General features: G+C 38.1%; 1 protein-coding gene across 1 annotated transcript; it reads right to left on the minus strand.

The window, feature by feature from the left end:
* Nucleotides 1-6,110: 6,110 nt before the first annotated feature.
* LOC5578265 (UBX domain-containing protein 6) lies at nt 6,111-25,438 on the minus strand. The gene is made up of 2 exons (XM_001663745.2): nt 24,926-25,438; nt 6,111-7,631 (listed from the first exon to the last, which is right to left on the minus strand). Exon 2 carries the CDS (start codon nt 7,531-7,533, stop codon nt 6,235-6,237), a length of 1,299 nt encoding a protein of 432 aa, XP_001663795.2. The 5' UTR covers nt 7,534-7,631; nt 24,926-25,438; the 3' UTR covers nt 6,111-6,234.
* Between the last annotated feature and the right edge of the window lie 17 nt (nt 25,439-25,455).

Raw genomic sequence — 25,455 nt, forward strand, 5'->3', positions numbered from 1 at the left:
AGTCCAACAAAACTATATCGAAAGGTATCTGTTATATGTAACATCTTTAATACACTATTGTTGATAAATTAATATTGTGCATAATATAAAGAATCTACAGTGACTGAAACTCATTTTCGTACGGGGCACTGTTTTAATATCAAGTTGGTATAAAACTATTAATTGATCTAAATACTTCGATTTACTATCAATAACGAAGATCATATATGTTCGGGAATCATAAATTGTATTCATTTGCTTAAATCTTTTGAATAATGGAAATATATTGAATTTGTGTCTAAAATTGACCCAATCATATTCGCGCACCTAACAAAAATCAAACATGCAACATTAAAAACTAATTTTTAATAGGCTAGATAAACGCTCAAGTTCTTCTTTGCGTTGTTCAGATGTAGTAGAGTACATTTGGACAATTTATAAACGGTCATATTTGAAACTTAATCCCTCTACCGGCAACTTTAGTTTTTACCGCTAAAAAAATATTCAAATCGCGATAACTTTTTTGTTTCTCGACATTTTTTTCACAAGACCTCAACAAACTCTTCTAGTTTAAAAATCCGTGTCTATATTAATCATTTCTCATCTAGTTTTGTAGATATTCCGATGTTTCTTGGGGGACCTACATTATCCATATAAAATGTCTATGGCGGCCATTTTGTTGTTGGTCAATTTATCAAAAAAATTAAATGTGAACTATATAATGCAAAGTGATAAGGAGCTACTCTGAAAAAATCATACAAATCGGTTTAGTATTCTTGGAGAAATCTTAAAATTACGATACGGAGTTTTTCAGATTTCTCATGATCTTTATTCGTCCAGTGTGGTACCAGAAGCATAAATACTCATTACTCAAAGACGGTTGCACCAAAATGCATCATTTTTTTCACACCATACTCGACTCAATGTATCATTTCGAGGAGTGAATATCCGAATCCGATAAAAATTCCTCAGCATGAGATGTTTTGGAGCTGGTCCTTTCCTTCCGATTGAGTGGACTGTATTTAGGTGGCTTGGAGTAGTCGTTCCTTGGTATGGATGAAGTGGACCTCCGACAACTGTATTGGGCGGTCAGTAGACCGAGTCTCAGTGAGCGTTCGGAATGTTTACAGGTGAGTTGATGTCACCTGCTTATAAGAAAAAAACGCTCTCAATTAATATGTTCCAATGTTTCAACATTGGATATTCTATGTAACTCATTAGACCAAGCCAGCGTGGTCGAATACCGGACTTCAACGTCTGAAAAGAATGAAACAATCAGCTCTTCGGTGACATAGCAAGTTCCGTACAGACTCAACGCGAGCAACATACATGGAAGTGAATGCCGAATACAAGAAACTCAATAATCGTCAGTACAACTTTTTCCAAAATCGTCTGCAAAACCGCCTCAAAACTAACCCTAAAAGTTTCTGGCGTTATGTAAATGAGCAAAGAAAGGAGGTCGGATTACCCTCAACGATGACCGATGGTCTGAACGAATTCAATTCCACCATGGACATTGCAAATCTTTTTCGCACCCAGTTCAGCAACGTTTTCACCAATGAGCATCTCCACCCTCAAGATATAGCCAATGCCACCACAAACGTTCCTCGACTACCTGTATCCTGTATCAGTAGAGCAGTTCACTATCACTGACAACATGGTCAACTCGGCTGGAAAGGAACTGAAATCTTCTACCGGATTTGGCCCAGACGGCATACCTTCTCTAGTCCTCAAACGCTGTATGAATTCACTAGCATCGCCGCTAGCAAAATTATTCAACACATCTCTAAGTACTAACGTTTTCCCGGTCTGCTGGAAACACTCCTATGTTTTTCCAGTGTTTAAAAAAGGATGTAAACAGAGCGTTTCGAATTATCGTGGAATTGCTGCACTGAGTTCAACATCTAAATTGTTTGAGTTAATTGTTCTTCGCAAACTTACTCAGAGCTACTCTCATTACATATCACCAAATCAGCATGGCTTTATGTCAAGACGTTCAACGACAACTAATTTGACTTGCTTTACCCAAGGGTGGAGGCCGGCTGTCAAATGGGAGTAAAATTGAAAAGCCGCCAACCTAAATCCAGAACCAGTTTTAAGGCTTAACACGCAAAAGTGAAAATCGCTATTCGCAAAATCACAGGTAATCAATGCGCTTGAAATATATTGTCTGCGAGCAGTTATTTGCTACGTGCTAATGCAGTGCGCTGGTGGCAATTTAATCGGCAAAATCTGCTAAATTCTCGAAATGGATGTGTTCGAGAAAATTGATTACGCCTTCATCATTGTTTGGTCGTAATTTTGTATGGTTGTTTACATTTTAGAACCAGTGGCACATTGGGGTAGCAATAAAGAGCCGCGATTACCTCCCTTGGCTTTACCTCATTCTTGATACGCCAAATAGAATCGAAATTTGACAAACTGGGCTTGAATGACAACATGCTTCTCTGGCTGAAATCCTTCCTGACTGGACGAAGCATGACCGTCAAAATTGGCGAACATGTTTCAATGCCTTTAACTGCCTAAAACTTTCTTTCGCTTTCTTACGCTGATGATATAAAGTTTTACTGCACAATCAATAAACCGCAAGATTCTGCAACATCATTTGGAAATATTCGCAGAATGGTGTAATATCAACAGGATGTCCCTAAATGTGTCCAAGTGCTCAGTGATTTCATTTGGCCGCAGACGCACACAGACGGTGTCGAACTGCAACGTGTAACTACGGTGAAGGACTTAGGTGTTCTATTCGACACTAAGCTGACGTTTAAGGATCATGTTGTTTACATCGTCTCGAAAGCTTCTGCGCAGCTGGGTTTTCTGTTTCGCTTCAGCAAAAAGTTCAGCGATGTGTATTGCCCGAAAGCTTTATACGCCCTATACTGGAATACTCATCGGTTGTATGGTCATTATTCTACAGGAACGAGATTCAACGAATTGAGGCCGTTCAACGCAAATTCGTGCACTTCGCCGACTTAGGTGGAGAGATCCACTGAACATGCCAAGCTATGAAAGCCGCTACAAACTTATTGATTTTTATATCCTAAATAAAGAATAAAATAATATGTTAATTAGTCCACAGTCCGGGAAGTCTCCCTAATGATCCTACAGCAGCTAGTATTTATAGCTCAGAAATTCCGTAGGTACGAACCAATAAAAGGTACCAGAGTCGAAAGGTAAAATAATTAATATTGCTTGAGATAGGTAGACATGACATTGATCTGGACCTTCTTGAACCTAGACGCAATGTAGCCAACGCGTGCTTCATCTCTGACCTTTTGCAAGGTTCGATAGATTACCCTCTGCTGCTCAGTTCATTGGACATCAACACTTGTCGCCGAAATCTCCAGTTTCATCCATTTCTGAACATTCCTTCAGCCAGCACAAATTATGGCCTTCACGAACCAATGCGTAGCATGTCCCGTGTGTTTAATAGTTGTTATCATATGTTTAATTTTAATGTATCGCGTGAAACAAATAAGAGTAATGTTACACTATTTTTATGATAATTCATGTGAAATGTTTGTTTCGATTTTTTGTGCTTTTAGACTTAAGATCAATTGTCATTGGGGTGGGAACTTCACCTGTTGACTAAAGCAGTAAATAAATAAATGAATAAACTAGTACTATATCAGGAGGGAGATCCAGAGATGCAAGCTGAGTTCTCTGCATTTTTTTAAGTAAGGCATCATTATTGTTTAAGAAGCAAGGATTAGTTTCAAATCTCTGGCTTTGATAACGGACGGAAATGAGGCAACCTTCATATAACAACGGTCTAGCACTGTACCACCTACAAATTTGTACGAATTGCTTAACAATAATGCTAATGCTAATCATACTTGCAAAATTGGAAGATTTCTCAAAACTCAACTGATAATATTTCCACATAAACCAAAAGCTCTTAATTTGAAACCTTTTTTTCTTCGAATTCGTACCGACGACGCGTGGAAGACTGGTTGTTTTTGACTGCCTCAAATCACTGGTGGAGTCCATCTTTTCGCTGCTATACAATCAAAACGCGAAAAACGAATAAATTTAGCACATACAACGCGGCGCGAAATAATACTCTTCCGGGTGGCGTAGTTCCAGTCTGGGAGTATGATTATTAAGCAAGCGTTTGTTAACTAAAAAATAGAATTACTGAAGATTCTGCCTTGGGAATTCCGACAACGAAAAAATGTTGTCGTTCGTCTGCCTGGTTTGAGGCTGGGAGGGAGAAACCAATACGAAATTTATGTACGTCAAGGTGAGCCGAGATTCTGCTGTCACGAACTGTCACTGTGAACCCAGATCTAAAATAATGGACAAACATGATAAAAGCGCGTAATTGATTAAAGCATATTATTGCATTTCATCAAATGTGTCAAAAATTCGATTAAAAAGCTATTCATGCTTATTCACAAGTAATGTCACAATAGCACCTTTTATCCTGATTGAATATAAAGTATTCAAATACGCATCATTTAACTTTTTCCAATAAAAATTAAATGCATAGAAAAATTTGGCCATTTTCCCATGTTTGTCCAGAACAATCGAAGAAACACAACAAAAGCAAACTAGCGATTTTCATCAAGTCTGCCTTGATTGTCGTTGGCAAGCTGGAGTTTTCTTGCAATTCAAAATAACTTTGTGTCATATTTCGTTTGTAATATCGGTGCCTCCCTCCCAGGTTTGAGGTAAGACCCGCAATTTGCACATACAAGCGTTTTTGGTATCTTCCTTCATCTTCATCCTTAGCGTAAGAAGAACCTCCGCAAATCATGCATTTACCACGGTACTGGCAGGGTTTCGGGATTTTTTTCCTGGTATCACATGCCGACAAATTATTTTTTTTGCAATTCGATTGCATATCGGCTTACTTTTTATCAAGGAAATGATCTACATAACAGCCTACTTTTCCTACCGATACAAACAGTGTTACTTTTCAGCACTAATAACAGTATCGAAAAGTAGCACTTTTCAGTACTGTTTTGGAAATTACCGAATCGGCGTCGGATCACCTCCATACGTGATTTATTGAAATGCTGTGATTTTCTCAAACCAGTTTCTGATTCTAGGATCCGAATCCAACTCAATTCGGTTCGTCAAATGGATGTAGAATCAGAACTTAAGTTAATTCTTCATCCATTTGACAAACCGAATTAAATCGGATTCAGATCCTAGAATCAGAAGCTGGTTGTCCGTGGGGATTGTGAGTCTTGCGGAAGTAGAGGATTTATGGGTTCACTATAAAAAAGGACGGGAGCGTTATGGGGCGGTTCTTGTAATCTTGGCAATTCAGCATATACAATATGGTTGAAGATTCTAAGCGGGCGTCCTTACCTGGTCTGTCTTTGAAAGTAGAATCAGCAATAAAAGTGTGAAAATTTGTGACAGTCATTCCACAGCCTACCTGATTGAGAAATACTGAGTTGCTACAACGCATGGATGGTCATGTGGATTTTCTTGAAATATCCCCAAAAATCCAACTTTACCGGCATTTTTCGTTATTGCAAAAAATGTTGTATGCAACTCGTTGCAAAACTCGATTTTTTCAGCACTCGTCGTGTTTATCCAACTCGGCGAGCCTCGTTGGATAAATGTACGACTCGTGCTGAAAAAATCATCATTTTGCAACTTGTTGCATAAATAACTATTTCATAATGGTTACTTGGATTTTAAAAAATCCCAGTAAATCATTCATTTCATTTTTGATCTCTTCAGGTGACTTATAGTCACTTGAGAGACAGAGACTTTTCAATGCGACCTTGAACAAACGTTCAGTTTTGTCGTAATTAGTAAAAAATGTGCTTCTTTTTTTATCAAGATCTTCAAGAGTTTCCAACAAAACGCAACAGTTGAGTTCAAGATCTCCTGCCTGAATCCTCCAAATTCGGAACTTAGAGCCAGTTTTTTTTTCAAATGTTTATTTCTCAATCTCTCAATTTAATTTCTTCTTGTGATATAATTTTATAGCAGTACTTTACACTTATTTTTCCCGATCCATGATATAACCGAGAAACTACTGTAAATTGGTTTTCTTTCTGCCTACTTACTACCTTTCATAGTAAACACCAAAGATTACTAGAAATATTTCGTTAAGTCATCAAATAAAAATCAAAATGCCTATGTTCTTTTTTATTTTTTTTATATTTTTTATTTTCATTTTTTTCAATAGCCTCTAAAAGAGCACATAAATATTATAGATTGGTACGCATAATTTCGAATGCCAAAAATAAACAATAATAGATAAAACAAAACAATAAAACTGGTGCTCTAGATAGATTGAATAAGCAGCATAAGTTCCTCCTTCAGGTAATCACTCAGTTGCTGGGACTCGTTTTCGTAGCTAAAGTTAAACAAAATCGTGGGAACCAATTTTAGGTCGTACAGCGATTTGTCAAAGTCGGCTTCCGTGAATCGCTGTTCGGTAGATGAGATCAGGACAAATTCCGACGCTTCATGCATTAGGCAGGACTGTACAAATTCATACACTTGGGACAGCTTTTCGTACACGTTGAAGGTTCCTTGCAGAAAAACCCCGTTAGGAAAGCGAACTCTTATCAGCGTAAACTTGTAACGGTTGAGGGTGCGCAGTTCTTCCTTTTCTCGCATTGCTTTGGTTTTAAGAATTTGGGCATCCTCCAATGCCTGCGTGCGTCGTAGTTGCTCGCGTTTGATTTCTTCAGGGGATATACGGTAGAAATCATCCGGAAGATTGGTTCTGCGAACCTGGGACGGTAGAAGCACCTGAATGTTACGATCCAACTCCAAATGGATGGGTTCGGAACATTTCAGTGCTTCTATGAGGCTCTGAAGGGTAGTTTCGGATTCCATATTTTCTTCTGACCAAATCAAATAAGGTTCATCGTCTATTGTGATTTCCTCAAAGCCAGCAGCATGCAAAAGTTCCAATGCTCCTTCACAAACCTTAATCTTGTCGCAGAACATTCTATTGGTCATCCTTATTTTCTTATACTTCTCTTCATTGGGGTTGTTCTGTATGTTTTCTAAGCATTTGATAAGAGTTTCGACACATGGTTCGTATTTTTCTTTAGGATTACAATTGTATACTATCAAACATGCCGACAGGCCTCTCTCGTGTTGCATTTGTTCGTATAAGAAGTCTTTGATCTTAACTTTCCACTCTTTACGAGGCAGAATTTCTTCGCTGATTAGTGGACATCGGAAGAAAACGCCTTGGACAGCGAGGTCTTTCCTTTCATTGTCAGCATTGTTATCTCCACTGGAACCTTCTTGAAGGGTTGATTCTTTTGCTTTGCGTTCCATTTCCAACTCACGACGAACTTGAGCCTTGATTGCTGCCAGAGAAGTGTTGAACTCCTTTTTATCCGTGCTTTGAACACGTGCTAATGCAGCTTCAGCAGCTGCCTTTGCTTCGGCTGAAAGCTCCTTCCGCTTTGGTGGTACATAAACATCTCTGCTAAAAGATGAATGAGCTTTTTGCGATGAGCTGCAGGGCTGCGGGACTTCGGAGTTTAACTTTCGTCCGGAACCAGCGGCACCAAACTTCAGCTTCTGCTTGGCGATGAATTTCTTTAGTTTGTTGGACATTTTTGCGAGTGTGTTCGTTTATATTCTGGGACTGTGTTCCTTTGGTAGCTTAAGCCGTGCCACAGATAACTTGAGCTCTTCGATCTCTTTTGCGGTACCTGAAATGTTGCAAATAAAGTAAAGTAAATACATAATTATAATCTTCATTTCTAAACGGGAGTAAATAATTGTTTTTTTATTCATTTTCATTTTGAAGCGTTTGGTGGGCCAATAAGAGCGCCAGTCAATATAGAGCCGATGACACAGCGTTACAAAATGTCATTTTTGTGTGTCTCAAGGATCAAATTATGGGTCTCTGGTTGATTTGGGGTTGCTAAAACTGATGCCATTCTCAGAAATATTACTGCAGATCACAATTTTCAGCTACAGGTCGTCAAAGTTCTATAAAATAATAATTTCATTGAAGTTTACATCAAATTTAAGGTATGATTTAACAAACCTTTTTTGACATCTAATCCACCAAGCATGCAAAATAGGACTTTAACTCTCATCATTTCAGATTTAATTTGGTTGAAATTTAGATTTTTTTTAACATCCCTGTCCTTCGGTTCAGAAAGGGGTATGGGCGCGTTCTGCCAACTCGGTCGAGGCAGATTTCTTGTGTGAGCAAGTTACAACATCGACGTTCTAAAGTGCCAGAATAAAGTGTTGTGCTTGTGGGGAGCACTTGAAGATGGGATGGAAGGTCATTACTTCGCGATCGAGCTTTACTTCTGCTTATCTTAAACGTTACATACAATTACCGACCCTTAGCTTAACTATCTAAATTAACAGTCAATACAATAATCGTTCTGAGTTTACTAACAAGTCGCATTAATTTTATCATAATGATCTTTTATCTATATCCGTCGAACCATTCTGAATGGCCGTTGTGAGAATATCACCAAGAACTTCTCACATGCAATAAAGCTGGATTGGCCTACATTGAAACATAAGGTTTTTGCTCTTTCGGATTCATTTTTGGTTGTTTATCATCAGTTTTGTTGTGATGTCCTGGATGCCGCGCATGGCATACAGTGATGCCATGGAGTTTCTCGGAAGCTGCATGGGGATTGTTATCGTGGGAATCCAAAGAGCGAATCTTGTATGATTTCATTGTAGGCCAATACAGCTATAAAGCATGTAACAATCACTAACATTTTTTCTCTCCTTATCCTTGTTTTCATATCTAACCCGCCATTACAACGAGGAAAAAATCATCGGAGAAAAAAGACATGACAACGTATTGGCCGAGAGAAGGAGAAACAAGCCATCGGAGAGGAAGGATATCCCTTATCATGGCAGCGTAATGGCCGAGAAAACAATGAGTATAATTTTTATTTAATCATTACTGCTAATTGAGGTAAATCAGAATAACTAATTATTTATCAATGACAAATTTGTTCCACAGAGCTATTTACAAAACACCACACATAATCCCTCCTTTCCCAAATCCTTAGGCAAAACACTTCACTACCGCTATATGTATGACTGATTCCATGCTCGTATGACCTTGCATCATTCATACGTGTAGAGGAAGTCTAGAGTAGAAGCATAACTTAAAGAACCTAAATTGACACTTATATTGAGCTGTTAGGTAATCCAATCCGCATGGTTATTAAATTAATTAACTCATTACGCGTGGTAAAGATGGACAAATTATGGGTGAAATTATGAAAGAAACAAATCCACGTGCTCGGCTGGGATTTGAACCCAGGACTCTTGTATGCTAGACGAGCGCTTTACCAACTAAGCTACCGAGCCACTTGGTGTGTGTGTGTGTGATCTATCTAACCCCCACTGTCCGGCAGTGGTATTATGGAAAAAAAGTTTTCAGCAAAACTGCTTTGGTACTGCATTTTTGCAAAAAGCTTCAGTCCGGGAGTTAGAAGGTGATAGCTCTATTGCAGATCCGGTGACCCATTTCAGAATGGCTGGAGAGACACGTCCATTCAGAAGTCACTTTCACTAACAACAAGCCCCGCATGTATACATTACCGTTATCAAATGGATAATGATAATGCATACACACTTCCTGTTTCAAAGATGGTTACTTTGGAACTGGCGCGTATTTACTGTTCAAGTACAGATAATTATGTAATCAGAACAATCTCACCAAAATTCATCCAAGGCGGCGTTGTCATCAAATCAAATCAGCAACTAATATGGTATGCATTTTCTTCTCCATGTGACGCACACCACTTGTCATTTATAGACCACATTTTTTACTTCTTCTTTCACGTATTTTTTCACAATTATTACAATAATGTTTTTTTTTTTTCATTTTCGAAACCATCCGGTGGCTTGACAGTCAAAATACAAACACAGCAACAACAACAAAATCACGTGGAAATTCATTAGCAAAGCCAATTAGAACCGGTCATAAAACATCACATTAAAGAAGTCTTTGATCGCACGAAACGCGCTGGATTTGTTTTTCACTATTAGATATCGAGGTTTTCCAATATTAACATCCGAACTACAATCCGGATGGCATAGCACCAGCCAAATCATCGGCAAAATTGCGAAAAACTAAAGCACGAAAAAAAGTGTGGCAAGCAAAACAAAACACAACCGTTCGCGGCAACGCCTACTGCGATTCACTAAGCTACCGAGCCACTTGGTGACCCAATAACTGAGTTGGTTACAAGTTTAGAATTCAAACAGTTTCAACACTGAATAAATCGCACTCGCTCGCTCCGCGTGTGTAGGAACATGAGATGGATGGATATTGGTTATGAAAGGGGTCCGCGTGGTCTGTAGGGATTTGAATTCTAAACTTGTAACCAACTCTTAGTTATTGGGTCACCAAGTGGCTCGGTAGCTTAGTTGGTAAAGCGCTCGTCTAGCATACAAGAGTCCTGGGTTCAAATCCCAGCCGAGCACGTGGATTTTTTTCATAATTTCACCCATAATTTGTCCATATTTACCACGCGTAATGAGTTAATTAATTTAAAGAACCTTCTGGTCAAAGATGTTGCGTTGCCTATTTCCCAAACTCCAAAACCCCCGGTATATTATGGAAGGTGTGAGTTTTTAAACTTATGCTGGAGACTTGGTCCCTGACCTCCTTGTACATCAATAAAATAAAATAAAATTTAGATTATTTTTTTTAACATGCATACATAATTCTTTGTTTCTCTAATATGGCAAAATACAATACTTTTCTAAACCATCAAAAACTAACTTTCGAGCATCGAAAGTACTATGAACTTTGTTAATAAGATTGTTGTATACATGAATTTTCAATTCTGTGGCAAATAAAGCAAATAAATAACCACACAAGCTGGTAAACTTGCATGCAAGTTGGCTGAAATAGACAAATTTTGCATTTTCAGCAGCCAATATCTAAAAACTAGACGTGCTTCTTCTTCTTGGCATTAACGTCCCCACTGGGACAGAGCCGGCCACTCAGCTTAGTGTTCTTATGAGCACTTCCACAGTTATTAACTGAGAGCTTTCATTGCCAAAGTTGCCATTTTTGCATTCGTATATCGTGTGGCAGGTACTATGATACTCTATGCCCAGGGATGTCAAGGAAATTTCCATTAGGGACCGTCCATAAATGACGTAGCATTTTAGGGGGGAGGGGGGAGTCTACGACTTTGCTACGAACCATGTATTAGGTATGGGAAAATAGGCTACGATGGGGGAGGGGGGTGTCAAAAATTGACCAAAAAATGCTACGTCATTTATGGACGGCCCCTTACGAAAAGATCGTGGACCGACCGGGATTCGTATTTTGGTGCTTGAGACAAAAATGTGTTCCACTGTATGACAGGAGGGGTAATGACTGCATAGTCTATGTTGACCACGCAAACGCCATGGGAGAGGGAAAATTGGACGGGGTTGTGTTGGGTAAATTTAGCATCATTGCAATGCAGCAAAATGTAATGACTTGAAACGGTTGTACAACCGTCTCATAGACATCCCAAGTTTGTGTTTAAATTAGCGCCTGCGAGGTAGGCAACAAGATAAAAAGTGCTCGAATCAATAATGATGAGATGATGTAGAGTAGAAGGGATGGGAGTGATATTATAATGGTAATAACGAGTCGTTGGTAATACTTACCCAGGAAACCCAGAAAGAAAAGAATACAAAGGAATATTTCATCAAGAAAGAAACCGGAAACTAAATCTGAGAATGCCAAAAGAATTAGGGGTCTTTGATCGGGAGAAACTCAAGTCGATCTTTCCCGTTCAGACCGCCGAACTAACAAGATCGAAAACCAGTGATTCTTAGTGAAGCCGATTAGAAGTGAATACCATTAAGGTAATTAGTAATTGCTGTAAATTAAATTAAATTTAATATTAAAATTTTTGAACCTATTTTCAGCAAGTTAATATCAAGTAATCAAAGTTTTAAAATCGTGAGTGAGTGAATTAGAAAAAAATCGAAAAAAGTAAGAAAAAACATTTACATGTGAATTACTAAGCTAATCAATATTAATGTATTAGGAAACCATTATCGTGAGTGAATATCCAGAAATTATAAGAAAAAAAAAGTGAATTGATTGAAAGTGAGGTAATTGGAAATGTTGGTTTGGTTACAAATTGTGGTGCTAATTCGTTTTGACTTTCACAGTCACCAAACGTGACCACAACCCATTGGGTGGTGTGGAGAGTGGGGAGACACATCTGCATGCGAGTACCATCGTCACCCCCGGAAAAAGCTCCTGCCTGTTATCGAGTGCTTGTGGCTGTGGGCCACTAAGGGTACACCCAGAGAGCGTGGTCATCGGAATAGTGGTTCGGCCTCGCGAGCACCACCCGTTACCACGTGGTTGCCGAAATTCGCGAGAGATCTGGATAAGGGAAGTTTGCCATCGTCAGAGCGGCTCGCCTACACTCACGTCCCGGGAATAAAATCCATGGTAAACACCGTCTCGATCGAACCTCCTACCACCCCACGAACCGGCCCATGATCGGGTTGTTGTTGGGATCGACCAGAATCAACAAGTGGTCGGGATCTTACCCGACGGCCCAGCCAGTGTTGCCACATTTTTTCCGAATCTCATCTGTGTTTTCGGCCGAAAAAATCTTTTTTATCTTAGGTCAACCTTCAAAAATCTTGGTAAAAATCTGTGTTGTGCAAAAGTCTAAAATTAAAATAATTAATAAAAATAAACCTTTGCAAACGTATTATGGCTGTATTTGGCATGTCAACAATAATTAAATTTGAACCAACTTATTTTTTTTTTTTTTTTTTTTTTTTTTTTTTTTTTTTTTTTTTTTTTTTTTTTTTTTTTTTTTTTTTTGTCGGTAGCGATAGGGGTAGTACTGGCACTCTTAATCTGCCCTAAGCTCCTTCCCAGCATTTGCTTTTATAAGCCTCTATTGCGTTCATCACACAGACGTTCCTAAGCAATGTTGCTCAAATGGTCACTGTGTACGCTAGCAGCAATCAACCCTTGCCGTAGTTTTGCAGTCTAGTAGTTCAGACTACTATCAAACTATGATAAGGCCTGAAATGCTACTAGAGTGGTTAAAGTGAAGAACGAAATAGTTTTATTAAAAGGTCCTCATTCCCCATTTCATTTCATCACTCACTATTGACACTTTTATTTTCGACACTATCACGTATATCACCGATTATCACTCATCAACTTTTGTAATACACTTCAGATATACTTTCCATTATATCACTTTTCACAGCACACCATTTCCATATAAATTCATTGTTATTATTTACCATTTACTATCTGTTATCATTACTAAGTAATTAAAAGATAATCAATTGAAATTTTTCATTATTTTTGTTGCTGTTGAGTCATTACTATTCAAACTACGATTTAGCACTACGATCAAGAAAGTTACAGTAAAAATATCACTTCGATCCATTCTTCTGCACTCGCTGTCATTATTAACGTTTTTATCATGCACGTTTGAAGAACTAGGCACAACTAGGCAATAAGTTTATATTCAGAGAAATGATTGCACAATGTAATATGGCCATTATTGAATTAGTAGAATTCACATCATTATTATTATATTTTTACACAACTATCAGAATCACTTCCACTTTCATTTTAAAATTTTCATCACCATAGATTTTATTATAAAATCACTATTAGCACCTTCACAATCACTAAATTTCATAACGACGAGCACAGTTCCACCAAACACCCATTCTTATGTTGCATTATAAAACGATTAGCGTTAGCTTCGAAACTTAACCACCATTGCTGACTAGTACAAAGGATGCTACAGCTCGTGTAAACGAATTGAAACATCAACAACCAGCACTGGTTTATAAGTAACTAATGAGCCCTGGCGGTCCCTCCGTTCGAAGAGGACCTGATAATATGCCGAAACGTATTAACAGATCCTCCGCCTGAATGCAGCCGTTTCATGATAAATCATGAACCGTTGGAGGTGTGCCAAAGTATTGGGAAGGTGATATGTTTCACAGACGGGTATTATTATGGTGCACCTTCTACTTTGGCACCGTCAAACCCAGGGAATTAAATTTGAACTAATGCTACTAAAAGTAAGTTAAAGATGCATATTTGTTACAGAAAGTTCAAACACTTAAGTTTTTGAGAAAAACTAAGCTGAGTAATGGCATTTCTGCTTTATCTATTACAACACTACGTTCTAAACACGTGAAATATCCTAAAATCTTAAAAATCGGACTTTGATTTCATGTTAGCCGATTGCGCTGCAGAATCGTTACCCGTTCTGTGGCGTAGTTGGTTAACGCGCCCAGTCTAGTGTATTGGGAGTCGTGGGATCGAATTCTATTATTTTTCACAATTTTACATCCTTATTTGTCCAAATTGACTTTTGTGTCTACGACCTTCAGGTATTTTCAAAACACCGTCGGCTGGTTTAAGCCGTAATAGACATGACAACCCTAGTTGGGGACTTAAAAATCTTTTCTATCTCAAAAATCTGTGATCTGTGGTCACAGATATCTGTAGGCAAGAGCAGGAAAAAATCTGTGTAATTACAGATAAATCTGTGTATGTGGCATCACTGGGCCCAGCGACGCCACTTCGAAGCGACGCTAAGACGCCTCCCCAGCCGAAGTCATCACTCGTCTGGCTGCGAGGAACGACGACCACAGTCCAAGTCTACTACAGCACGATAAGCATGGTGTGGGTATCATTATGACGAGCTGTAAGTACCAAACCAATTTCCTTTACAGAACCGAAATACAAACCGAAAAGTAGTAGTAGTAGTAGTAGTAGTAGCAGGGAGAAACCAATAGAAGAGAGGGAGTACTGGTTGAACCGCTCACGATTGAGTTTTTTTTTTATAAGACGTGACGTCACGAGTAGGTTTTTTTTGGAAAACGAATTACACAAAACAAAATTACAAATGTTGCATGCAACTTCAGCCAATAAATCTAATACGAAAGTAGCTTTGAAGATTAAAAACCATTTCCTTTAAAAGTTGTAAAATTGTATGCATGGTTCTTCTCATCAGCTTCGATAAATATAATTTAACGTTGGGGAACTTCGAATTTTGCGAATGTACCATCAGTTTCGAATGAATTTTTAAAACTAGAATTTATCTAATTGGGAAGGAACATCAGTTTGGGAAAGAAGTCTTGGGATTATTGGGAGACGACACAAGGTGGATTCTGCATAGGTTTAGACACTGAGTTAGCTGGGCAAACAAAAGTGAATGCTAGCAGACGACTTGCGTCGTCTGGCGTTTAAGCTGGAATTTAAAGGACCTAGTAGGATCCTCCTTACAGACTTGGTAGTTCAAGCAATTATATTTTCGTAATATTTTGAAAATTTGTTGAGGGATTCCTAAAGGGTTTTCAGAAATAACGTGTAAGCCTTCTTCAAATTTTCATAACCACAAGAATTTACTTTTATCTAGATTTTCTACAGCTTGCTGTTCGGTGTATGATATATTAGGTTAAAAATCATTGGAGTAGCTGTAGTTTTTTTATATCTTTATTAGTATTATTTCAAACATTACATTTATTTATTATATTTAGGTGTTCTGTGTTAGACAACACTATCATCCTAATTTGGTAAAACAAATTTAAGATTTTATTAACATTTTGTTAACAACATATAACATTTCATTTGCCGTAGCAGTTCAGATTTTTTACAGATGAGTTGATTTCATCTGCTTATAAAAGGAAAAAAACGAGTTTTAAATTTATTTAGCTTAACTTAAACTAAATATATAACACATTAATCGTGGCAATAGAAGATTGTAACGATTTTTGCCTGAAATTATTAATAAATTTATTTTACATTTGTTCCAATGTTTCAACATTGGATGTTATATGTAACTCATTGGTACTATACCAGGGAGGAAGCTTCAGAATCTTCCTGGTATTACAACAGCTAGTCTATATTGGTACAGCATACAACATGGCTGGCCTGAAAATTTGTTTGAATATCAAAAGCTTGTTCTTGTTTGGTTTTCTATTAATAAGGGGATAGAGACATTTAACATATTTATTATATTTGGCTTGAATGCCCTCAATGTGATTTTTGAAAATTGGGCCTAGATACTTAACTTCATCTGACCAATTTATTTGATCCCCTCTCATCGTGACGACATGTCTACTTGAAGGTTTCAAATAAAGAGCTTTTGGTTTATGTGGGAATATTATTAGTTGAGTTTTGGAAGCATTATGAGAAATCTTCCATTTTTGCAAGTATGAAGAAAAAATATTCAAACTTTTTTGCAATCGACAACAGATGACACGCAGGCTTCGTCCTTTGGCGGAAACGCATGTGTCATCCGCAAACAAGGATTTTTGACATCCATTAGGTAACTCAGGTAAGTGAGATGTGAAAATATTGTATAATAATGGTCCCAAAATGCTGCCTTGAGGAACACCAGCTCTTACAGGAAGTTTTTCAGACCTGGAGTTCTGATAATTAACCTGAAGTGTACGATTTGACAGATAACTGTGAATTATTCTAACAATGTAGGGGCAAGAAGGACACCCGGGGCAAAAGTGCCACCTCTAATTTCACGTAGTTCAAATCAATTTTTTAAGTTTAACGCAGGATAAGTATAAATTGAGTACTAATTGAGGGTTGTGTAAATATTACAGTTAAAAATGTTTAGTACAAAAAATTAGAAAACTGTCTATAACTCACCAACGCAAAATATGCGAAATATTATAAGAATTTAAGACTGGAAAACAAGGTTTGACTCCCAATAAATACAAAACATATTGATTTTTCCGCACAGTATTGATGATTTTCAATTGTTTAATGAAGCTGTGAGGAAATTTTTTCGAAAAAGTCCTTTTGAAATTAAATTTTACATATATAATAACAGTATGTCTTATGGGGCAAAAGGGACACCGCAATTTTCTCATATAAAATCAAATAAGTTTTATTTTTCTTGTTTAATATTGTATTAAATCAATGTTTCCTACTAAATAAAATCAAAATAAACCATCTTGGACATTCAAAATGTTTTCTGAAAATTTTTACTATTTTTGTTACAGTCAAATAAGATGAAAACTAAATTAATTTCGTAAAATTACTTTTTAACTATAAGTCAACTTTTATCCCTCAGTTTTTATCTTTACTTACTCTTCAATTTATCGTTTAGGCGGGAAAATAATAATATACAAAATTTGTGGCATTTTGCTCTGATGGTTTTCTTGCCCCATACGAGTGGCACTCTTGCACCGTGCTTCGTTTAAAAACCTCATAAGAAGGGACATTTTCAAAAATCTCAAATCATCATGTGTTTATATTTTTGAAATCTATCGATAACATCGTTTAGAACAAGAGGTGAGCTTGCCCATACACTGGAATAATCGTCAAAAATTGGGCTAATCAACCATGATTTGAACCTTTATATCTTAAGGTGTCCTTCTTGCCCCCAGCCACCCTATGTCGGAAAATTAAAGTTTTTTTTTAATTTTACGATCAAGCCTTCATGCTAAACACCGTCGAATGCTTTTTCTATGTCTAGAAGAGCAAGACCAGTAGAATAACCTTCAGATTTGTTGGAACGGATCAAATTTGTTACACGTAAAAGTTGATGAGTGGTCGAATGTCCATGGCGGAATCCGAACTGTTCATTGGCAAAAATTGAATTTTCGTTGATGTGGACCATCATTCTGTTCAAAATTACCTTTTCAAAAAGTTTACTGATGAAGGAAAGCAAACTGATTGGACGATAGCTAGAAGCTTCTGCAGGATTTTTGTCTGGTTTAAAAATTGGAACAACCTTAGCATTTTTCCATTTGTCAGGAAAATATACTAATTGAAAACATTTGTTAAATATATCAACTAAAAATGATAAGCTACTTTCTGGAAGTTTCTTGATGAGGATGTAAAAATTCCATCATCGCCAAGAGCTTTCAAATTTTTGAATTTTTTAATAATAGTTCTCACTACTTCCAAATCAGTCTCCCAAGCATTTTCGGAAATGTTCTCTTGATTTAGAATATTTTCGAAGTCCTGAGTAACTTGATTTTCAATTGGACTAGTAAGTCGTAAATTAAAATTATACGCACTTTCAAACTGCAAAGCAAGTTTTTGAGCTGTTTCGCAATTGGTTAGTAATAATTTGTTTTCCTCTTTCAATGCCGGTGTTGGCTTCTGAGGTTTTTTCAAGATTTTAGATAATTGCCAAAAGGGCATAGAGCCAGAGTTCAATTGAGAAATTTTATATTCCAAATTTTTGTTTCTTAATTGTGAGAAACGTTTCTTGATCTCTTTCTGCAAATCCTGCCATATAAATTTCATAGCAGGATCGCGAGTGCGTTGAAATTGCCTTCTTCTCACGTTTTTAAGACGGATCAAGAGTTTAAGATCATCGTCTATAATCACGGATTAAAAATTTACTTCACATTTTGGAATTACAATGCTCGTGGCTTCAATAATGGAATTTGTTAAAGTTTCAAGAACATTGTCAATATCAAGTTTTGTTTGTAAAGAAATGTTAACATCAAGATTAGAGTCAATAAATGTTTCATATATATTCCAGTCGGCTCGAAAATAATTGATGGTGGAGCTGATAGATTGATCACTTCATAGGATATTTGAAATGTAACAGGGACATAATCAGAATCAAAATTAGCATCAGTAATTAATTGGCTACAAAGATGACTAGAGTCTGTTAAGACCAAATCAATCGTAGAAGGATTTCTAGAAGAGGAAAATCATGTAGGGCTATCAGGGTATTGAATTTAGAAATATCCTGAAGAGCACTCATCAAATAAAATTCTGCCGTTGGAATTACTTTCAGACTTCGCAAGTCAGTTTGGAGCAAATTAACTTGCTGTCCAGAGCATTGAAAAAGAAAATAGGCAGCTATGAAAGTATATTTACCAAGCTGTGTTTCAACTGAAACATCTAAAGTTTCAAAAACTTTAGTTTCAAATGACGAAAACAGTGTAACGTTGGGACGTTTTTTTTTCTTTTTAAGCAAAATAATTTTGCTTTGAATTCGTTGAGTTTAAGATAATATTTTGAATTTTAGTTTATTGGAAGTAACAGAAAAACGGTTTGACGTTTTACTCTATTTAAGTAAAATTATAGTTTGAAATTGGTAAATAAAATTTGTAAAATAACTATTTGTAAAAATCAACGAAAAGTATCTTGGATTAAGTTTTGAATTCTCATTTTGACTTTGCCTCATGGGAACGTGAAATAGAAACTGTATGTAATTGGTTTGTGTCTGGGCTAAATGTATGCCATAAAAAGACGTAGTGAGTGCAATAATGGCTCCTGAATATATTGACTTCTCAGCACCAAACCGTAATCGTGCCTGCTCATGAGATGCGAAGTTTTCTGGATGCGAAGCTAATGTCAAAGTCGAAACAATGGGAAGGCGGCTGTGGTTACTCCTGGCGGCTTTAACAGATGTAAGCAAACGGCTAAACTGACCTCTTACACACTTAGTCATTATTGACGAACTTCAATGAAATGTTATACAGCTTGTGAAATTGATATTTCTGATATCGAAATTTGATTGAAAACAGTTTTATTTTCATCAATTCTAATGTGCATTACTTTAATTTGGCAATGAATATTAAGAGGCAATGTGAATTCTCATTTATTTTGCTGCCAGTTGAGTAAGAAATCAAGAGAGTTTTATACTTTGTTCTGTGCAATTTTCTCTCACTGTGTAAATAAGTTCGCAGCTCCAAACTGAGCTGCGGTCATATTCTGGATTTTACCAAAAAATACAATATGTAACTCATTTACACCATCTTGACGAACCTACAGAAGCACTAAGATCGCCATTCGAAAGATTCGAAATATAGGCCTTTTCATGTGACAGATCCGTCTATGCACTTGTTTACATCGGTGGAGGACCGGTGCTAACACGGGCCTGTCATTTTCATAGAAGATATGTCAAAGTGCTTCCCGATCAGCTGATTTGCGACGTCATTTGAATAGGCCTATTGTTTAATGTAGGTTTCTTTCAGGGTGGGTGTACGGCTGTCAACTACAAACAAAGCTCGCCTAACAATCATCTCTCGGGCGGGCCGTCCCAAAAACAGCATCATCACTCACGCGGGCCGTCCCAAACAGCACAGGTCGAAACGCGGGCCATGCAAGACAGCAAATGCTGATGCATTTCAACACTCGAACAGCGTGATGCCTAGCAGCGATGTGAGCCAAACGAATACACCCACAAAACATGAACGGTAGGTGAACCTCGTTGCGTATACAACCCCCCCCCCCCTGCTGTCTTTAAGGAAAATTGACTTAAGGTGAAACATCTCGGAATCCAAAGATGGCCGGTACAATGGCCGACTTCTCCCCCTACTCACGTTTTCAAAGGCACAAAACTGGAGAAATAGTTGGCAAACGTTCCTGATCTTCTTATTTTAAGCTTTCTGTCAGTGCACAAATCCAAAATAAAAAGTGCACTGTTGTGGGATCCTTTCTTCGCGAGATTTGTGCCTTTGAAGTTTTAGTGCAATCTTAGAAGTTGATTCCAAACTGTTTCACCTTAAGCTCGTGAATTTCGTAAGGCTGGAGTATAGAAGTTATCGCGGTTTTTAAGTTTCGAGTTATTAGATTTTTCTGTGCCCTTTGTTAACGTACCGAAGTAAATTGTACGTGTTTCCGGTCGCTTTGACCGTGGTCCCGCGAATCTTCTATTCGTGTTTGTTAATTCGCCCAAGCGCTTTTTGTATTACGGGCTGGTTGAAAGTTTCGACAAGTGGAGTTTTGGGGTTTACCCGTGGCGTCTCCGGCGCCATCATCGTCAAGCATTCGAGCTCGGGATCCACTAAGGCCCACCTTTAAGGTAGCTAAACGGAGGGAGGTAAAGTTCGTCAACCCTTCGAACGAAGATCCCCGACGGTCGTCAAAAACCGTCGTAAGTTCACCTTACGCTACAACCCCGGTGAACGGAGTCCGAGAGCGCAATCCCCGTACGTAGCCAAGTGTCGTACGTCGGATCGGACCAAATCTGACGGTGAGGGGGTTCATTCCATCGCGTGCGGTCAGAGCCCTCAAGGCAAAGCCGTGCGACGGTACGTTGGCCTCGACCCTGAAGCGACGGTCAAACCCGGGAAGCACGACAAACCGTCGTTGCGGCTCTCGTAGAAGACCAAATCGAAAGCCTTCCGTCCAGCTTCCACCTCCTCCGCAACGTTAATTCAGCCAAACTCCCCGAGCTCAGACCCTTCGTCGCTGCCGCCATCACACCAGCGCCAGTGGACAAGCTACGTTCCCGCCATTGCTCCGAGGAGCGAACAAAAGCGACGCCCGTCCATCGCCGGCAACCACCGGATACATCAAACGTCATCGAGTCACCGAAAATCCTGCGCAGGTACGTGGAAACCTCTTTTCATGGCCATGATAGTTTCGCTTATTACCCGTCAGTAAATAGGTCCAACCCGAATGAGTTTCCGTTAATAAAGAGTAGTTGAAGTTCTGAAAGACAATTGATTTTTTCCGTTTTGGGCAATTCAGAGAATTTAACAATTTGATTAGTAAATTTTACACCAACTTGGACTGCTTCAGTCATAGTGTTGGCTTTGAACATTGCATCAATCATTAGATTCAATTGTTCAGTTAGAAAATTAAAATCAGAGGCAGACATATCACTTGAAGTAGGTACACTAAAAATAATCCAAACGTCATTGCTACGTGAAAAATCACGTAGATCACTCCAAATTCATTTTACCTTCACTTCACCTGACTAAGGTAATGATTACTAAACCATACATAACCACCAAATGGAGACTTGTTGATTGTTACTGGGGCTACCTATCGCACCTACGTGAAAATCACGTAGCACCTGAGTTCATTTACCTTCAGTGTTGAGCTCGAATGCTAATATGGCGCCTGCTAGATTTTCCAAGAACTTTAGGAGTTGCTGAAGTTCAAGTCTTGTCTAGGATTGATTTCATGGTAAATATGCCTCGAATACCGAAGAATTTTGTATTATTTAATATTTCATACCTAATATTATATCAGCTATAGCATGCAAAGACTACAGAAAACCCAATCAAACTCACAAAGTGTGGAAGCAACACTGGATACTTGGCTGGATTTGTTATTCAAAATTATATGTTTGAATAAAATAAATAGCTCCATCTCCGTTCGTTTAAAATTTTCTAATTGAAAAAAAAAAAACTTTTTACTTTAGTCTATTAGAAATAAATTGTGAATTTGTTTATCGGCATATCGGTCCATTTTGCTCGAAGTAAGAGGGAGCATGGAGAAGAAAGCAATGAATACTAGATGGATAGGTACCGTAAGGGAACGGCGAGAGAAATTGGATTAGATGTTGAAGAGGGCTGTCTTGGTAGTGTCATTCTCAAAACACACCCAAGCCGTTCCCATAGGGGACGTTAGCCACAAGGAAGTGACGTTTCAAGTAATACTGTTTAATATGGTATGCCCTCTTCAACATCTAATCCAATTTCTCTCGCCGTTCCCTTACGGTACCTATCCATCTAGTATTCATTGCTTTCTTCTCCATGCTCCCTCTTACTTCGAGCAAAATGGACCGATATGCCGATAAACAAATTCACAATAAAATTATCACGGTCGATATCTTTGTATGTAAAATATTAGAAATAAAGTTAGCTTCTATTGCAATAAATTTAAATGGAAAACCATCTACGATTTATTGAAACATTTCGTAAAAGCTACGGAGAAATTCACGTAGCTTTTAAGTTTAAAGTCAGTGGAACAGACGGAATTTAAAAGTTCATGCGTTCATTCTGTGCTACCTATGATTTACGTAGGTGCTACGTGAAAAGTGCGATGGGAAAAAATCACGTATGTTTTCACGTAACAATGACGTTTGGATTATTTTGAGTGTACATTTGATGATTTCCGTTAGAATTTTCGGTAGACGAAGAGGCGGATTAGGAGTTACTTGTGGCGGCAGGGTTTTTTTTCCATTTGATTTGAAACAAATAGGGGGGGATTGGGGGGATTACAATCTTCTTGATGGGTATGATTCCTAATCAAGCGATCGTTAACTGAAAAAATGAGTATTGTTCGATACTCTACCAGACAAATTCCGGAAACGACCGTTATCGTAACGGATATTACTATTCATCTGCCTGGCACGGGCCTCAATGACTCTCCTTCGCGAAGGGCAAGCCCAAAAATTGGACTTATGATTGCCCTTGCAATTGGCGCATAAAAACTTATCGGTATCTCCATTCACTGGACAGACGTCCTTAGCGTGAGAAGAACCTCCGCATCCGGCGGCAATGTTTTGTTCCATGACCCTATTTTTGGCACCGACGGCACTGAGTGGGGTTCTGGTAATTTCCGCCAGGTTTCTGGAAATGTTCCCATGTCACATGGACATTGAACATAAGTCTTGTTTTTTTCTAAAGCTTCATTATTATTTAGACCCTTTTTGTTACAGTGTACTAAATAATATTCTTGAGAAAGCTCTTTCCGAACAATGCCAGATTGGGTTCTCTTTTCATAATGATTACTTGGACTGGAGAAAAACCAAGTAAATCATTTATTCCATTTTTGATCTCTTCAAGTGACTTAGTCACTTGAGAGGCCTTTCAAGACGACTTTGAACAAACGTTCAGTTTTGTCATCATAAGTAAAAAAATGTGCTTCTTCTCTTCAAGATGTTTGAGAAGAAGTTTGCGATCTTTGAGAGTTTCCGGCAAAACGCGACCGTCTCTTTTCTTTGCGATTTGGAAGGAAACCTTGATTCCCCTAATGGAGTTCAAGATCTCCTGCCTAAATCCCCCAAATTCGGAACAACTGACCACGATAGGCGGCACTCTTTGCTTCCTCACTTGAATAAAAAAGCCTGGGCTAGAGGCTGCTTCGATTTGGTGTTCGGAAAATTTGTCTAGAGCAATCACATTTCGATTCAATTATCAACATTATTCATTTCACCCTTGGATGAAAGTTCGCATTCCGGAGAAACGTCCTTTCTTCCATTCTTGCCACGTTTAGTGACAGTTTTAAATCCCACTTTTTTTTTCAAGGATCGCAAAGGGATCAATAGTATCAAAATAGTACTTAAAAGTACTGTACTGTTAGTACTACAATGAGAGCACTGTTTTATTGCTCCATAGTAGTTTTAAAAACTTCCAAGAGCACGAAGGTACGATGCGCACTGAATTAGGCTTTGAAGTGCCCATTACCAAGGAGCTCAATGAGAGTGTAAGTGGATGGTTAAAAAGATCGTTGGAAGATATGTTGAACATCGACTCAATTTTGATTCTTTATGAATAAAGGTTTAGACGAATGGAAGACACTACTCAAATCATCAAGAGCAGGAATCTAGAGAACTAAACAATGCTGTTTGCTGAAAATTTGATCGATTGGTCAGGGGTCACAACCAGTTAATAAAAAGCACTAAATTTGACCTTCAAGAGTTCTGTGCAAATTTTCGGAATTCCATACAAAGTAGGCCTATATCGTATGAATAAGTCGAAAATGAGTGCTTTTCCTCTATGAATTGTTGTTTTGTTCTCTCCAAAATTTTGGTATGATTTACTATGCAATTATCAAATAGAAGTTGAGATATTTAAACTCATCGGTAGAAGTTTTAGAAGTGTCGTGGAGCACCTGGCAAGACTTCACGGAGCTCCATCTGAAAACTGCTGTTCTACATTATTTTTTTACAAATAAGAAGCATAAAAAAATAAAACCAACACGGGGCGTGGCATAGTGCGTATATAAAGCATTTTGTCACGAATTGCGATTATGCAATATGAATGTATTTTTTCATCATATACTTTTTGTATGATATTCAACTATTACTTACAATCAAATGAAATGGGGAAAACTTGTTTGACGTTGTGAAATCTTATATTTGCCGAAGCATACCCTATCTCTAACCGAAGAATAACCAACAGGTGGTCCTATTTTACACGTCAAGTCTAAATAAGTCTTCTTTGTTGAACTAAAGGTTTTCAAAACATAAATAATACATTCATCCTTCCCTTCTTGAACTTCAACATCGAATCATTTGTAACCTTGCGAAAGAAAATCGATACTCACTCGGACGAATGAAGCGATCGGTGATAATTCTTCCGTACTTTCTCCAATAGAATCCAATCAGCAGCAAATTCACGCAAAGGATAATCAGAAAGGTCTTGCCGATGTGCAACTGGAACTCGGTGAATTCCAGCGGACTTCCGACGGCCTCCAGCCACAGGCGAACGGTTTCCTTTATCGTGCACCAGATGTTGGCAAGGATGCTGAAATCGAACTGCTGTTGGGATGAGTAATAATCCGTGTCAAGAGTTTCTGCGCCGTCCTCAACAGGAGACTTTGCTTCTTCTCCGCTTTCGGGACTTCCAGCCGATGAGGGAAACGCGATTTCGAACAGTTTAAAATATTCCGATAGCAGAGACGTTATGTTAAATAGCGATAGCACATTGAAGCTCATTGAGGCTGCTTTATTGAGGTAAAATACGTTTTTAAAACACTTTTTTTCACGCAAGAAAATGATGACAACGAACGAATTTCGCGAACTGATTTCTTTTTCTGCCGACAGATTGTTGTTGACGTTGGCCCAATGAAAATTA

This window comes from Aedes aegypti, chromosome 2 (assembly GCF_002204515.2).
Source record: "Aedes aegypti strain LVP_AGWG chromosome 2, AaegL5.0 Primary Assembly, whole genome shotgun sequence".
NCBI lineage: Eukaryota > Metazoa > Arthropoda > Insecta > Diptera > Culicidae > Aedes > Aedes aegypti.

What these genes read in the sequence shown, in the direction of transcription:
- LOC5578265 (XM_001663745.2), bottom strand. Translation starts at nt 7,533, where the DNA reads ATGTCCAACAAACTAAAGAAATTCATCGCCAAGCAGAAGCTGAAGTTT.